Below are 15,208 nucleotides of genomic sequence, written 5' to 3'. Positions count from 1 at the left end.
TTCCTGATGGGTCAAGTGCTTTTCCTGATGCAGTTGAATGAACTAGACCAAGGCACAATTTCAGAGTTGGTGGACGATACAGAGCTTGGAAGCATTGTGGGGCAGCACGGTAGCACAGTGGTTAGCGCTGCTGCTTCACAGCTCCAGGGACCTGGGTTCGATTCCCGGTCTCGGGTCACTGTCTGTGTGGAGTTTGCACATTCTCCTCGTGTCTGCGTGAGTTTCCTCCGGGTGCTCCGGTTTCCTCCCACAATCCAAAGATGTGCGGGTTAGGTTGATTGGCCATGCTAAAAATTGCCCCTTAGTGTCCTGAGATGCGTAGGTTAAAGGGAAAATATGTAGGGATATGGGGCTAGGGCCTGGGTGGGATTGTGGTCGGTGCAGACTCGATGGGCCGAATGGCCTCTTTCTGTACTGTAGGGTTTCTATGATTTCATTGTGAACTGTGAGGATGACAGTGTAGAACTTCACAAAGACGCAGGCAGGTTGGTGGATTGCACAGACTGTTGACAGACGAGCTTCAATGCAGAGAAATGTGAAGTGATTCCATGATCTTCCGACCAAAAGGAGAGAGAATATTAAATGGTGCAACTGTAAAGAGGAGTGTAGGGGCAGAGGGACCTTGGTGTATACATGCATGAGTCATTGAAGATGGCCTGACAAGTTGAGAGTGTGGTTAACAAAGCTTACACTATCTCTATTAATAGGAGCATTGAGTACAAGAGCGTGGAGATTAAATTGAACTTGTGTCAGACACTAGTTTGGTCTCGGCTAGAGTGTTGTGCCCAGTTCTGCGTGCCACACTTTAGAAAGAATATGAAGGCATTGGAGAGAGAGAGAGAGAGTGCAGAAAAGATTCACGGAAATGGTTCCACGGATATGAAAATAGATTGGAGAATTTGAGACTGTTTTCCGTGGGGGAGATTTGATAGAGACATTAAATCATGAGGGATCTGGACGGAGTCGATGGGGGGGGGGGGGGGGAGGGACTGTTCCTACTCATGAAAGGATTGAGAACAGGAGGGTACAGATTTAAAATAACTGGCAAATGAAGCAAACGCAATGTGAGAAAAAGCTTTTTCACCCGGCGAGTGGTTGTGGTCTGGAATGCGCTGCCTGAGAGTGGGGTGGAGACAGGTTTAAATCGATCGACGAGGGAAGAATGTGTGCAGGGTTAGGGGAGCAGGCGGGAGAATGGCATTAAGGGAATTGCCTATTTGGGGAGCTGGTGCAGACGTGATGGGCTGAATGGCCTCCTGCACTGTAACAATTCTGTGATTTGTGCAGGATGAGCACCGTCGCCGTGGTGATGACCTGCGTCTACAGTTGGCATTGGAAGAGAGCCGACAAAAGCTGCAAATGCCAGGCATGGGCCCCCATAAACCTGAGGTAGGACCGGGATCCTCCACCTGACCATTCCTTCACATTTATTTTTATTTGTTTGCGTGATGTGGGCGTGTTAGTTTTATTGGCCATCCCTAATTGCCCCTTGGGAAGGTGGTGGTGAGCTGGTTTCTTGAGCCGCTGCAGTCCATGTGGTGTAGGTACACCCGAAGTGCTGTTAGGGAGAAAGTTCTGGGAGTTCCAGGACTTTGACTCAAGTGACAGTGAAGGACAAGTGATATATTCCCAAGTCAGGCTGGTGAGTGGCTTGGAGGGGGACTTGTCGGTCATGTTCACATGTATTGGCTGCCCTTGTCTTTCGAGATGTTGGAGATCACATTATAGAATCATAGAATCCTTATAGTGCAGAAGGAGGCCATTCGGCCCATCGAGTCTACAACGACCACAATCCCACCCAGGCCCTATCCCCATAACCCCATGTATTTACCCTAGCCAGTCCTCCTGACCCCAAGGGGCATTTTAGCATGGCCAATCCACCTAACCTGCACATCCTTGGACTGTGGGAGGAAACCGGAGCACCCGGAGGAAACCCGCGCAGACACGAGGAGAATGTGCAAACTCCACACAGACGGTGACCCAAGCCGGGAATCGAACCCGGGTCCCTGGCGCTGTGAGGCAGCAATGCTAACCACTGTGCCACTCTAGGTTCTGTCAAAGGAGCCTTGGTGAGTTGCTGCGGTGCATCTTTTGATGGTACACACGGCTGCCTCTGTGCGTCAGTGATGGAGGGAGTGGATGTTTGTGGATGGGGTGCCAATCAAGCGGGGCTGCTTTGTCCTGGATGGTGTGGAGCTTTTAAGTGTTGTTGGAGCTGTACTCATCCAGGCAAGTGGAGAGTGTCCCATCACACTCCTGACTTGTGCCTTTTAGAAGGTGGACAGGCTTTTGTGGGGGGGGTCAGGGGATGATGACCCTCGGGCAGGGGAAGATGTAATAGCGCTGTGACTGTGGGAGGCTTCCATTATACCTGTACGTTGAGCCGGGAATTTGGAATGAATATAAACCTGTTCCCAGAGGGAGAGATCAGGAAGAAGAGGCTTAAAAATTGAAGAATCACCCAGATAGATTAAAACATGTTCTGTTGTGGTGCCTTTTTGCAGACCGCTTTACTGGATCTGACAGACTCCACACCATCTCCTCTGACACACAAATCTGATCCCTGGGGAGCACCACTGCCATCAGTGTCTACTGCCAAGCCTGACCCCTGGGCCGCTGTGTCCCGTCCAGTATCCACTGACCCTTGGAAGCAAATGGGTAAGATCTTCCAGGATTGGTTTGTCTGTCAGACGTTTGTTTTTATGGTGGGATCTGTGCCGCGTTGCTGACTAAACCCGTAACCTGGATAATCCCGACGGCTCCATTAGTAACCGGAATGTCCAGTGTTGATTCGGACCACGGCATTGGTAAGGGTTCGGTACTGAACTCGGTTAAAGGGGGTCATTGTGGGCATGTACACAGATTCCCTACAGAGCAGAAAGAGGCCATTCAGCCCATCGAGTCTGCACTGACAACAATCCCACCCAGGCCCTATCCCAGTAACCCCATGTATTTGCCCCGATAATCCCCCTGACACTAAGGGTCAATTTAGCAAGGCCGATCCACCTAACCCGCACATCTTTGAACTGTTATAATGGGCCTGGGTGGCTCCTGGATGAGTGAGGGGAGAATTGATTTGATTTATTATTGTCACGTGTATTAACATACAGTGAAAAGTATTGTTTCTTGTGCGCTATACAGACAAAGCATACCATTCATAGAGAAGGAAAGGAGAGAGTGCAGAATGTAGTTTTACAGTCATAGCTAGGGTGTAGAGAAAGATCAACTTAATGCAAGGTAGGTCCATTCAAAAGTCTGACAGCAGCAGGGAAGAAGCTGTTCTTGAGTTGATTGGAACGTGATCTCAGACTTTTGTATCTTTTTCCTGAAGGAAGAAGGTGGAAGAGAGAATATCCGGGGTGCGTAGGGTCCTTAATTATGCTGGCTGCTTTGCTGAGGCAATGGAAAGTGTAGGCAGAGTCAATGGATGGGAGGCTGGTTTGTGTGATGGATTGGGCTCCATTGACGACCTTTTGTGGTTCCTTGCGGCCTTGGGCAGAGCAGGAGCCATACCAAGCTGTGATACAACCAGAAAGAATGCTTTCTATGGTGCATCTGTAAAAGTTGGTGAGAGTCGTAGCTGACATGCCAAATTTCCGTAGTCTTCTGAGGAAGTAGAGGCATTGGTGTGTTTTCTTAACTATAATGTCAGTGTGGGTGGGACCAGGACGGGTTGTTGGTGATCTGGACACCTAAAAACATGAAGCTCTCGACCCATTCTACTTCGTCCCCATTGATGTGGACAGGGGCATGTTCTCCTTTACGCTTCTGCACCTGCTCAGTTGTACTTGTGCTGTTAACTTGCCTGAGTCCCCTCACCAGTGTGTGAATTGCCACTTTGAGCGGGGTAGCAGTGAGAGAGACCCCTACATGACACAGGAGGGAGGAAGGATGTTGATAACTGGGTTAGAATTTCAACATGATCTTCAAGGACGTTTTACAGGAATAAAGTTAAAGTTTATTTATTAGTGTCACAAGTAGGCTTACATTAACACTGCAATGAAGTTACTGTGAAAATCCCCCAGTTGCCACACTCTGGCGCCTGTTCGGGTACACCGAGGGAGAATTTAGCATGACCAGTGCATCTAACCAGCACGTCTTTTGGACTGTGGGAGGAAACCGGAGCACCCGGGGGAAACCCACACAGACATGGGGAGAATATGCAAACTCTACACAGGCAGTCACCCAAGCCGGGAATCGAACCCCGGTCCCTGGCGCTGTGAGGGAGCCGTGCTAACCACTGTGCCACCGTGCCATATTGGGGAATAATGTATACCTGGTGTTCTTACTCCTGAACCTGTACGTCCAGACTGTTAGACCTCTAGAATGTTCTACATGTCGTTGGAAGTGGGTCCAATCATTTGGAGGAGGGAGTGTTGCTTATCTCGACAGTGTTTAAGTGTCGCGGTTACGATTGGTGTAGTTAGAATAATGCTTGCTGAATAATGTGTGTTTTGAATCAAGTGGGGAGATGCCTCAGTCCCTGTCCCAGTGACAGCTGCACCAGGCAACACACACTGACAACATTCGGGCCTCAAACCAGTCGCCATCTGCTCACGTACTCAGCAGCTGAGGGTCCTGACTGCATGGCGAGCCACTGGCAAACAGAGTGCCAACACCCTGAGCCCACCGGATCCCTCTGCACTCTGAGCCCACCAGACGTCTCTGGTGTTCTCCCAGCTGGAAATTCTCCCAGTATCCTGGTCAAGTGGTCAAAGCCACCGAGGAACAGATTAACAGCTTCATTTTATTTCTCTGCCGTGTGGGTGGTGTTGGGGGCAAACTGGCTTCTGCAATCCAGTCATTGTATTCCAACGCCTCTACTTTCTCAGAAGACGAAGGAAATTTTGGCATGTCACCAACGTTTACAGATGCACCATAGAAAGCATTCTTTCTGGTTGTATCACAGCTTGGTATGGGCTCCTGCTCTGCCCAAGACCGCAAGACACTACAAAAGGTCGTGAATGTAGCCCAATCCATCACGCAAACCAGCCTCCCATCCATTGACTCGGTCTACACTTCCCGCTGCCTCGGCAAAGCAGCCAGCATAATCAAGGACCCCACGCACCCGGGACATTCTTTCTTCCTGCGGGAAAAAGATACAAAAGTCTGAGGTCAGGTACCGACCGACTCGAGAACAGCTTCTTCCCTGCTGCGGTCAGATTTTTGAATGGACCTACCTCGCATTAAGCTGATCTTTCTCTACACCCTAGCTATGACGGTTACACTACATTCTACACTCTCTCCTTTCCTTCTCTATGAATGGTATGCTTTGTCTGTATAACGCGCAAGAAACAATACTTTTCACTGTATGTTAATACATGTGACAATAATAAACCAAATCAAATCAAAGAATTGCAGTGAGCTTTGAGATGTGGGGGTGGTCCTCGGTGAAAGCTGCCAGCTTGGAGAATGTACTGATTCTCTCGGTTGTCCCTCGGGTCCGTGTCACATGCGTACACGTTCAGTCACTTACACTCCTTTTATTTACAATGACAGTGTGTACTCTGCTAATGACTGTAAATGTCTCGAATAATTTACTCAGTCTGAAAGCTCCACTCAATCACCCTCCGTGTCGGCGCAATTTGTCCAAATGACTAATGATTCTTGATGTTCATCACTCCAGTTGAGCCGGGAGCTTTTTTTTATAGAATCCCTACAGTGCAGAAGGAGGCCATTCAGCCCATTGAGTCTGTACCGACCACAATCCCACCCAGGGCCTCTTCCTGTAACCCCACACATTTATCCTTCTCATCCCCCTGACACCAGGGTCAATTTTAGCATGGCCAATCAACCTAACCCGCACATCTTTGGACTGTGGGAGGAAACCGGAGCACCCGGAGAAAACCCACGCAGACACGGGGAGAACATGCAGACTTCACACCGATAGTGACCCGAGGCTGGGAATTGAACCCGGATCCCTGGCGCTGTGAGGCAGCAGTGCTAACCGCTGTGTTCTTGGGTTTCTGTTCTTGGGTCTGGTAAATTGAAGAGCTTAATCCCCCTTTACAGCAGGTTCCAGACTGGCCGCCGCTTCCTCCGATCCGTGGGGGTCTTCGAACCGTCGCTTGTCAGGAGAGCAACAGCCGAGAAGCACAGACCCCTGGGGTTCGGCTTCCGTAGTGTCTGACCGAGACCCCTGGGCACCTACCTCTCCTACAGGTAAGACTTGATGAAGGTGTGGACAGAGTGGAAATTCCCTGGTAGATAAACTCGATTGTGTTCTTTTTTAAAAAAAAAGAGAATGTGAAGCTGACCCAGAATTTTCTTTGTTTGGACAGAGATTCAGATCACAGCGACAGCTTTTTATCTTTGTGCAGTCATATTAAATATATGTGGGGATGTGTCTGTAGGGTGTGTGTGATAGCCTGCGTGATAGGCGCCTGCTGCTTCTCTTGTGGCACAGGGGGAGATTTGGAACTCCTTTCACAATCCAGTACAACATTTTGTGAATGCTTTGAAGGATTATATCAACCGTCTGTACATGGTGATATTTGGACAAGTGGGGCGTGCCAGACTTGCTGAGTTTTTCCAGTATTTTCTGTTTGTATTTCAGATTTCCCGCACCCGCAATATTTTGCTTTCATCAAGTTCCACTATCTTCCCTCAATTGAAAAGTTGCATTTACATAGCACCTTTCATAACGTCCCCTATGTCCCAAAGTGCTTTCCACGGCCAATAAAGTACTTTCACTGTTTATTTTTATTCATTCGTGGGACATGGGCATCGTTGGCTGATCAGCATTTATTGCCCATCCCGAGTTGCCCGAGGGCAGCTGAGAGTCAACCACATTGCTGTGGCTGTGGAGTCACATGTAGGCCAGACAGGGTAAGGACGGCAGATTTCCTTCCCTAAAGGACATTAGTGAACCAGATGGGTTTTCCCAACAATCGACAATGGTTTCATGGTCATCAGTAGATTCTGAATTCCAGATATTTTTTATTGAATTCAAGTTCCACCATCTGCCGCGGCGGGATTCGAACCCGGGTCCCCAGAACATTCGCTGAGTTTCTGGATTAATAGCCTGGCGATAATACCACTCGGCCATCGCCGCCGGTTGTAAGGAACCCAACCAGCCAATGTCACCAATAGCAAAAGAATTGGTCATTTCATTGCGGTTTGTGAGATCTTGGTGTGTTCTGGGTGACAACAATCTGCATATAGACTGCATTTCAAAGCAGTTTGTTTGACGTGGAGCTTTTGGGGTGTTTTGAGGCTTGACAAGGTGCAATAGTAAATGCAACTTTTTATCCCTTTGACTCCCCGTCCCGTGTTAGCTGTGGCTGCGAGTTTGTTTTCCCTCCACTGACCCTGCTCCACAATATTCTCTGACGATGACTTTTCAGTCCTGCAAGGCCGGTTTCCAGTGAGGACTCGGTGTGGGACTGGGTCCAGCCTGAGTAGGAATGGCGGGTTTCTCCCCCTCAAGAATATTAGTGAACCAGTAGGAGTTTTACTACAGTCTTGACAGCTTCACCGTCACTTTTACTGATCCCAGCTTCTATTTATTTGACTTTTTTTTTTGTTCAAATTGAACATAACCGCTGTGGTGGTATTTGTGTTCACATTCTCTGGGTTACTAGTTCATTATCATAACTGTACCCGGTAGGCACAGTAAGTAGTCTCACAACACCAGGTTAAAGTCCAACAGGTTTATTTGGTAGCACTGGCTTTCAGAGCGCCGCTCCTTCATTAGGTGAGTGATGAAGGAGCAGCGCTTCGAAAGCTCGTGCTACCAAATAAACCTGTTGGACTTTAATCTGGTGTTGTGAGACTACTGACTGTGCCCGCCCCAGTCCAACACCGGCATCTCCACATCATGGCTGTACCCGGTATGTGAGACTTGAGTGTCCGACCCATGGCCACTTCTCTACAGCAACATAATGGAGATCGGGAACTGACGGAGGGGGTGGGATGTGAAGCCAGTGTTCCCTGGTTTCCGCCAGGGCCTTGCTGTCTGTGTCGGAGGGAGGAGTGGTGGCTTTCTGTGCCGGGTCTGTCTGCTGCCTCACGGTGACTTGCTTCATGGTGACTTATTTCCTCCCTCAGTGGCTTCCCCCTTCCACTCTCTCAGTGCTGCCGACGCAGCCGTAACTGATGATTTCTCCGCGTTCAGCCATCTGCGAGGATCACCCCGGAACGCAGACGGTCAGGGTACAGGTGAGCTTTCCTCCTTCTGTTACACTCTGGGATGTTTGTCTAACTAGACTGTGCACATCAGGGAATGGAGTTTTATTCTGTGTCACTGTCGGTTGGTCTGTTGTCCGAGTAGAATTTCTCAGCCTGGAATTCCTCACAGCGGACTGTTTGAAATTAAATCCTAGAACTGCACGCTGGCACACACTGGTTAGCACTGCTGTCTCACAGCACCAGGGACCCGGGTTCGATTCCAGCCTCAGGTCACTCTCTGTGTGAAGTTTGCACGTTCTCCTCGTGTCTGCGTGGGTTTCCTCCGGGTGCTCCGGTTTCCTCCCACACCAAGCATGTGCTGGTTAGGTGGATTGGCCGTGATAAATTGCCCTCTTAGTGTCCAAAAATGTGTAGGTTGGGGAGATTTGCAGGGTAAATATGTGGGGCTACAGGGATAGAGTGGGAGAGAGGGACTGGGTAAACAATACTCTGTCAAGAGAGTCGGTGCAGATTCGATGGGACGAAGGATGCTATGAAACCGTAACAGTGCAAAAGGAGCCCATTCTGCCCATTGTTGCTGTGGCATCTCAGTGCAAGAGCGATCCAGTTCACGTTCCCCATAGACCTGCAGATTGGATTGTAGGGTTAATGATTGCCAGCTCCTCGAGTGGATCTGCTAACACTGGACCATTCCTGGTCGATACTGCGCTGGTGACCTTGGCTCAGACAGGAAGGTGACAACCAGCAACTCAACCAAGGTTCCTGGCGGTGGTCACTGGGGTGTGGAAACTAACTGCTGGGCGGTGTCTGCTGTGAATATCGGGTGAAAACTGGTTCAGGCCGAGCTGGATTCCTCCCTCCCTCCTCTGGGCAGCCAGCTGACATTCCGGATTAATGAAGGCATCCTTAATGAGATGTTGGGAAGCTCCTGTCAACGCATTGAGCTGTATCCCGGGAAAACTCCCCATCCAGCAAAGGAAAAAATTCCCAAACTCTCCCTGCAATCCCTCATTTAAGGTTGACCCAGTCAGAGTTGTTTTGCTGCAACGGTGATAAAACAAGGACACTAAAGCCTTTTAACTCTGTGGCATTCACTATAACACGGTGCGGCACAGTGGTTAGCACTGCTGCCTCACAGCGCCAGGGACCCGGGTTCGATTCCCGGCTTGGGTCACTGTCTGTGTGGAGTCTGCACGTTCTCCCCGTGTCTGCGTGGGTTTCCTCCGGGTGCTCCGGTTTCCTCCCACAGTCCAGAAGACGTGCTGGTTAGATGCTAAATTCTCCCTCAGTGTACCTGAACAGGCGCCAAAAGTGTGGCAACGAGGGGATTTTCACAGTAACTTCATTGCAGTGTTAATGTAAACCTACTTGACTTGTACTTTATATTGTTTGCCAGAGGGTTCCTGAATGTGCTCTGCCCGTCCCAAAACGTGCATTTTCCTTCTGTTTTCCCCGGTGTTGTTGGGGTTGCTGATCTGTAGCTGATCCAATACCGGCACAGTATTCTGCTGCTGAATCGAGCCAGGCGACTGCTGGATGTCATTTCAATTACATTCATACCGTATTGCTTTAAATTTATACATTTAAGTCAGTTTAGGAATGCGCAAGATTTCAACATTTTGATGGCATTGACCACTGCAGTGCAGAGCAAAAGGCTGTCACAGGAACCTAACTACACTCTTTACACGAGTCGTAATCTGCTGCCTCTCAGCGCCAGTGACCTGCGTTTGATTCCGGCCTCGGGTCACTGTTTGTGCAGAGTCTGCATATTCTCCCCGTGTCTGTGTGGGTTTCCTCTGGATGCTCTGGTTTCCTCCCACAGTCCAAAAGATGTGCAGGTTAGGTGGATTGGCCATGCTAAATTGCCTCTTAGTGTCCAAAGATGTGTAGGTTAGGTGGATTGGCCATGGTAAATGCGCAGTGTTATGGGGATAGGGCAGAGGGGGGTGGGTTTGGGTAAGATGCTCTTTCGGAGAGTGGGTGCAGGCCTTCTGCGGTGCAGTGATTTTATGTAATGGGAAAATACGATTCCGTAGTCTAATTTCAGTTAAAGTTGCACTTTTCTTGGACACATCTACAGCATTACGTGGGGAATTACTGTACTTCCGTTAGCATTTTGGGAATCTGCATGGGGATTGAGTATCTTGTTCCAGTCTCTGCTTCAGTCAGTCTGCGGTGGAGCGGATGGATTCATTTCCCAGAAAAATCTCTCGCTTTTCACCAAGGGTTTAGCTCCCAAAGCAGGTTGGGCCCTTTGACTGATTGAATCTTGTCTCTGCTCCACACCAGCCCCACTCCTTTCCCCCAGCAGCCTCCTGAATGGGGGGCGGGGGGGGGGAGAGGTAACTCAATTTAACCCCTCATTTCACAAGGCAGCGATTCCTGAGTGAATGGACTGCTGGGATTTGTGCATTTGAGTCCTCAAGTGGAGTTCAAAGCAAAATCTGTCAGCCCCCCGCCACCCCCGAGATAAGACCAAAAGGCATAGGAGCAGAATTAGGCCACTCGGCCCATCGAGTCTGCTCCGCCATTCAATCAGGGCTGATATTTTTCTCATCCCCATTCTCCTGACTTTTCCCCATGACCCCTGATCCCCTTATTAATCAAGAACCTATCTATCTCTGTCTTAAAGACACTCAATGACCCGGCCTCCACAGCCTTCTGCGGCAAAGAGTTCCACAGATTCACCACTCTCTGGCTGAAGAAATTCCTCCTCCCCTCTGTTTTAAAGGGTCGTCCCTTTAGCCTGAGGTTGTGCCCTCTGGTATGATATGGATATGAGTGCAGCAACCGCTGGGAGCTGACGTGTTGCTGATGTTTCCCAGTAATACCGAGGGGGAGTCCTTCAACGGTGCAGAGAAGCTTCCTGATGTGTGTTTGCCCTCACTCAGTCTGCTTTTTATGATGGGATCGGTACTGTTTGATTTTATGTGAGAAATGTGTCTTCTTTAGAAACAAGCCAATCAGCTCGCTCTGCCCTCCACAGGTGGCAAGTTTGAGGTACTGGGTGATGGTCTGACCACTCCAGCCACATCTGTCGTCACACGTGGCCCTGACGTCTTTGACATGACCTCCATGTCGAACACCATGACCTCCAAGCAGCCCACCCCCAAGCATCAGTCAAGCTTACACAAGAACCCCGAATCCTTCCTGGGCCCAAATGCTTCGCTGGTAAACCTGGACACCCTCATTACCCGCACGATGCACCCGAACGTCAGCACCAACCCCTTCCTAGCACAAGGTGAGATTCTGCTCTTGGCACAGTGGAGGGGACATTGGGTGAGGTGCCCAATGGCTCTCACTGCTCCATGAATTGGACTTGAACTCGAGTTGATTTATTATTGTCACATGTATTAACATACAGTGAAAAGTATTGTTTCCTGCGCGCTATACAGACAAAGCATACCGTTCATAGAGAAGGAAAGGAGAGAGTGCAGAATGTTACAGTCATAGCTAGGGTGCAGAGAAAGTTCAACTTAGTGCAAGGTAGGTCCATTCAAAAGGCAGCAGGGAGGAAGCTGTTCTTGAGTCGGTCGGTACGTGACCTCAGACTTTTGTATCTTTTTCTTAATGGAAGAAGGTGGAAGAGAGAATGTCCGGGGTGCGTGGGGTCCTTAATTATGCTGACTGCTTTGCCGAGGCAGCGGGAAGTATAAACAGAGTCAATGGATGGGAGGCTGGTTTGCGTGATGGATTGGGCTACATTCACAACTTTTTGTAGTTCCTTGCAGCCTTGGGCAGAGCAGGAGCCATACCAAGCTGTGATACCAGACAGAATGCTTTCTAAAGTTTATTAGTCACAAGTAAGGCTTACATTAACACTGCAGTGAAGTTACTGTGAAAATCCCCTAGTCGCCACACTCCAGTGCCTGTTTGGGTCAATGCACCTGAGCAGCGAATCTTTCAGAATGTGGGAGGAAACTGGAGCCCCCGGAGGAAACCCACACAGACACGGGGAGAACGTGCAAACTCCACACAGACAGTGACCCAAGCTGGAAATCGAACCCAGGTTCCTGGCGCTGTGAAGCAGCAGTACTAACCACCATATGGTGCATCTGTAAAGGTTGGTGAGAGTCGTAGCTGACACGCCAAATTTCCTTAGTCTTCTGAGAAAGTAGAGGCGTTGGTGGGGCTTTCTTAACTATAGTGTCGGCATGGGGGGACCAGGACAGGTTGTTGGTGATCTGGACGCCTGAAAACTTGAAACTCTCGACCATTTCCACTTCATCCCCGTTGACGTAGACAGGGATATGTCCTCCACTCTGCTTCCTAAAGTCGATGACAATCTGCTTTGTTTAGTTGACATTGAGGGAGAGATTATTGTCACTGCACCAGTTCACCAGATTCTCTATCTCATTCCTGTTCTCTGTCTCGTCATTGTTTGAGATCCGACCCACTATGGTGGTGGTGGGGGGGGGGGGGGGGGGGGAGATACAAAAGTCTGAGGTCACGTACCAACCGACTCGAGAACAGCTTCTTCCCTGCTCCTGTCAGGCTTTTGAATGGACCCCACCCTGCATTAAGTTGGTCTTTCTCTACACCCTAGCTATGACTGCAACACTACATTCTGCACCCTCTCCTTTCCTTCTCTATGAACGGTATGCTTTGTATAGCACGCAAGAAACAATATGTTAATACAATAATAAATCAAAATTGGTGTCTTCAAAATGATACGTGGTGGGCGGTTATTAACCGTTTGGCGGGGGTGGGGTCGTGTTCAGGGCAATTGTCTTTTTCGCTGCTGAGTTCTGACCAGTGTCTCTGTTACCTCCTCAGGCGCACCCGCTCCCTCGGCGAACCCATTCCACGCCACCTCCGCACAAATCTCCAGCTCCATGATGGCTGTGAGCCAGACTCCATTCGGACCCGTCAGTGTGAGCGGCGCCTCCTTCAGCGTGCCCAGGGTCGGGGCTGCTCCCATGGTAACCGTGCCAGTGATGCAAATGCCACAGAGCACTGGCGTGCAGGGGATGATGGGGTCGACCTACGTTAACATGGCAGCCCCTCCGGCCCCTGGCCCCTCTGCAAGCTCCACCAACCCGTTTTTATTATGATCCCTGCCTCAGCTGGTGTTTATTAAGTAATCAGTTTTATATCTGTGGTTCCCCCTCTGCCCTCTGTAAAATTCCAGTCTGCAAAATATCCTAAGTTCTTCCTTTTGGGCACTTGTGAGAATGTCATTAAGATGCAGGAAAGATTCCCAAGATTCTGTGTTAAATTACACTCGGTCGTCCTGGCCTGTGAAGTGACACATCTGATTTAGCAGTTTGGTAAAGTCTCTCTCTCTCTCTCTCTCTGGAATGTGAGCAGGGAATCTGCTGCCAGCCAGCTGTGACGGGTGCAGGAATGTAGAGACGCAGAACTAACTTGCATTTCTCCCTCTGCCTTCGTCACAGTGACGGAATCCTGATTGACCAATTTACCCAAAACCCCCTGGCCACCGGGAACAGGATGCCAACTGTCTGGCCGACTCGGTCAGTCTTGTGTAGCGGCGAGCGTGCTTGGTGACGCGTTGCCTCGTTTTGTGACTGACCGACAAAGAACAGGGGGTGGGCGGAAAACGAAAACATTGCCCCACTGTTGAGGTGTCCGTTTCACAGGGTCACTTTGAGAGCTTGTAGGGAGAGAAAGCTTGTTTGCAGATGAGTGTCACCCGGTCAGCTGCTCTTCACAAGCCGCTGCATTCTTGCTGATTGCTCTGACCTCTCGGCCCGTTATCAGGATCTTGCAGCTCGGTGCTGGAGTCTGCCTGGCTTGCTGCCAGCGCTCCTTTTGATAAAACATTTACACTTTGTTGCCGCCGTGTTTACTTTCCGCTCCGTTCTCTGCATCGGCTCAGGTGACAGGACTGGGGTCGTGACGAACAGTATTGATAAGATACCACTGGATAAAAGCAAATAACTGCGGGTGCTGGAATCTAAAACCAAAAGAGAAACGCTGGAAAATCACAGCAGGTCTGGCAGCATCTGTAAGGAGAGAAAAGAGCTGACGTTTCGAATCCAGATGACCTTTTGTCAAAGCGTCAGCTCTTTTCTCTCCTTACAGATGCTGCCAGACCTGCTGAGATTTTCCAGCATTTTCTCTTTTGGTTTGAGTGATACCGCACTCTGCAGATGTGCCCCCCCCCCCCCCCCCCCCAAGACCTGGTATTGGACTCATCTTCCCCGTGACTACACTCGATGAAATGATTCACCCCCCCCCCCCCCCCCCCGTCTTAAAATAAAAAGGGGAACATGTCACTCAAAAAACCACAATCAGCGAGGGTGACGATTCGCTGACAGACAGAGCAATTCTCAGAACATGGTTAGATTCTTAAAATAACTGCGGTCACCGTGCAAGTGGAGGAACTATTTTAAATTTTGAGTGGTTCAATGCCACACCGCTGACTCTGCCAGTCCCTCTGCCCGGCGGCAGCAGCTCAGGTGCGACCAACACTGGTCCCGTCCCGCTGGCAAATACTTCCAGCTGCGGGCCCACGCCTGCGTGGGCAAGTTTAAAAATACATTTTTCTGCAGATTTGTACTTGACGTATTCCAGAGTTAGAAAGTTGGTAATATTTATCAGCAGCATCCCCCTCCTCACCTACCCAGAGGCGTCGGGAAACTCCCCATTCAAGCTGGCCCTCTGTCCCGTTATCACTGGCACAGCAGACGCAAATCCATAAGAATTTAATTTTTAAACTATCTTCAGACCGCTGCCCCAGTTTTAGTGCTTGTCTGAAGATGTAGAGCCTCGGGAATGAACAAAGAGCAAGTGACGAGAGAGGATTTGGGGAGTTTTAAGTTATTCCAGCATTCGTGCGGGGTCGGAGGGGGTGGTATTGTTGCACATCTGGGAGTGGTGTTGGATGTCAAGTAAATCTGTTCTGTTCTCCGGTATCCTCCCATCAGCAGGGAGATGCAGCTTTGACCAGGTTATGCGGTTGTTTGTGCACACGCACACGTTAGCTAGTCTTCCCAGCGAATGACTGACCTTTTTACACTGATCACAGCCAGGAGCCCTCCTAATACGGTGACCTTCCCCAAAGGTGCTTTATTGATATCAAATTTTCCTACTGAGGTCATACGTATTTTTTTTT

General features: G+C 49.7%; 1 protein-coding gene across 3 annotated transcripts in view; it reads left to right on the top strand.

Moving 5' to 3' along the window:
* LOC144509054 (epsin-2-like) overlaps positions 1–13,295 on the top strand; it is a 44,322-nt gene extending 31,027 nt beyond the window's left edge. For all 3 annotated transcript variants that reach the window (XM_078237348.1, XM_078237349.1, XM_078237350.1), the window contains exons 6-11: positions 1,288–1,389; positions 2,505–2,658; positions 6,013–6,162; positions 8,050–8,160; positions 11,117–11,371; positions 12,907–13,295. In XM_078237348.1, coding sequence (XP_078093474.1) covers positions 1,288–1,389; positions 2,505–2,658; positions 6,013–6,162; positions 8,050–8,160; positions 11,117–11,371; positions 12,907–13,184 — 1,050 coding nt within the window. In that variant the 3' untranslated portion in view covers positions 13,185–13,295. The remainder of the gene's footprint in view (positions 1–1,287; positions 1,390–2,504; positions 2,659–6,012; positions 6,163–8,049; positions 8,161–11,116; positions 11,372–12,906) is intronic.
* Positions 13,296–15,208: the final 1,913 nt, after the last annotated feature.

Source organism: Mustelus asterias, chromosome 21 (genome assembly GCF_964213995.1).
Source record: "Mustelus asterias chromosome 21, sMusAst1.hap1.1, whole genome shotgun sequence".
Classification (NCBI taxonomy): domain Eukaryota; kingdom Metazoa; phylum Chordata; class Chondrichthyes; order Carcharhiniformes; family Triakidae; genus Mustelus; species Mustelus asterias.
This window is presented reverse-complemented; position numbering and strand designations above follow the sequence as displayed.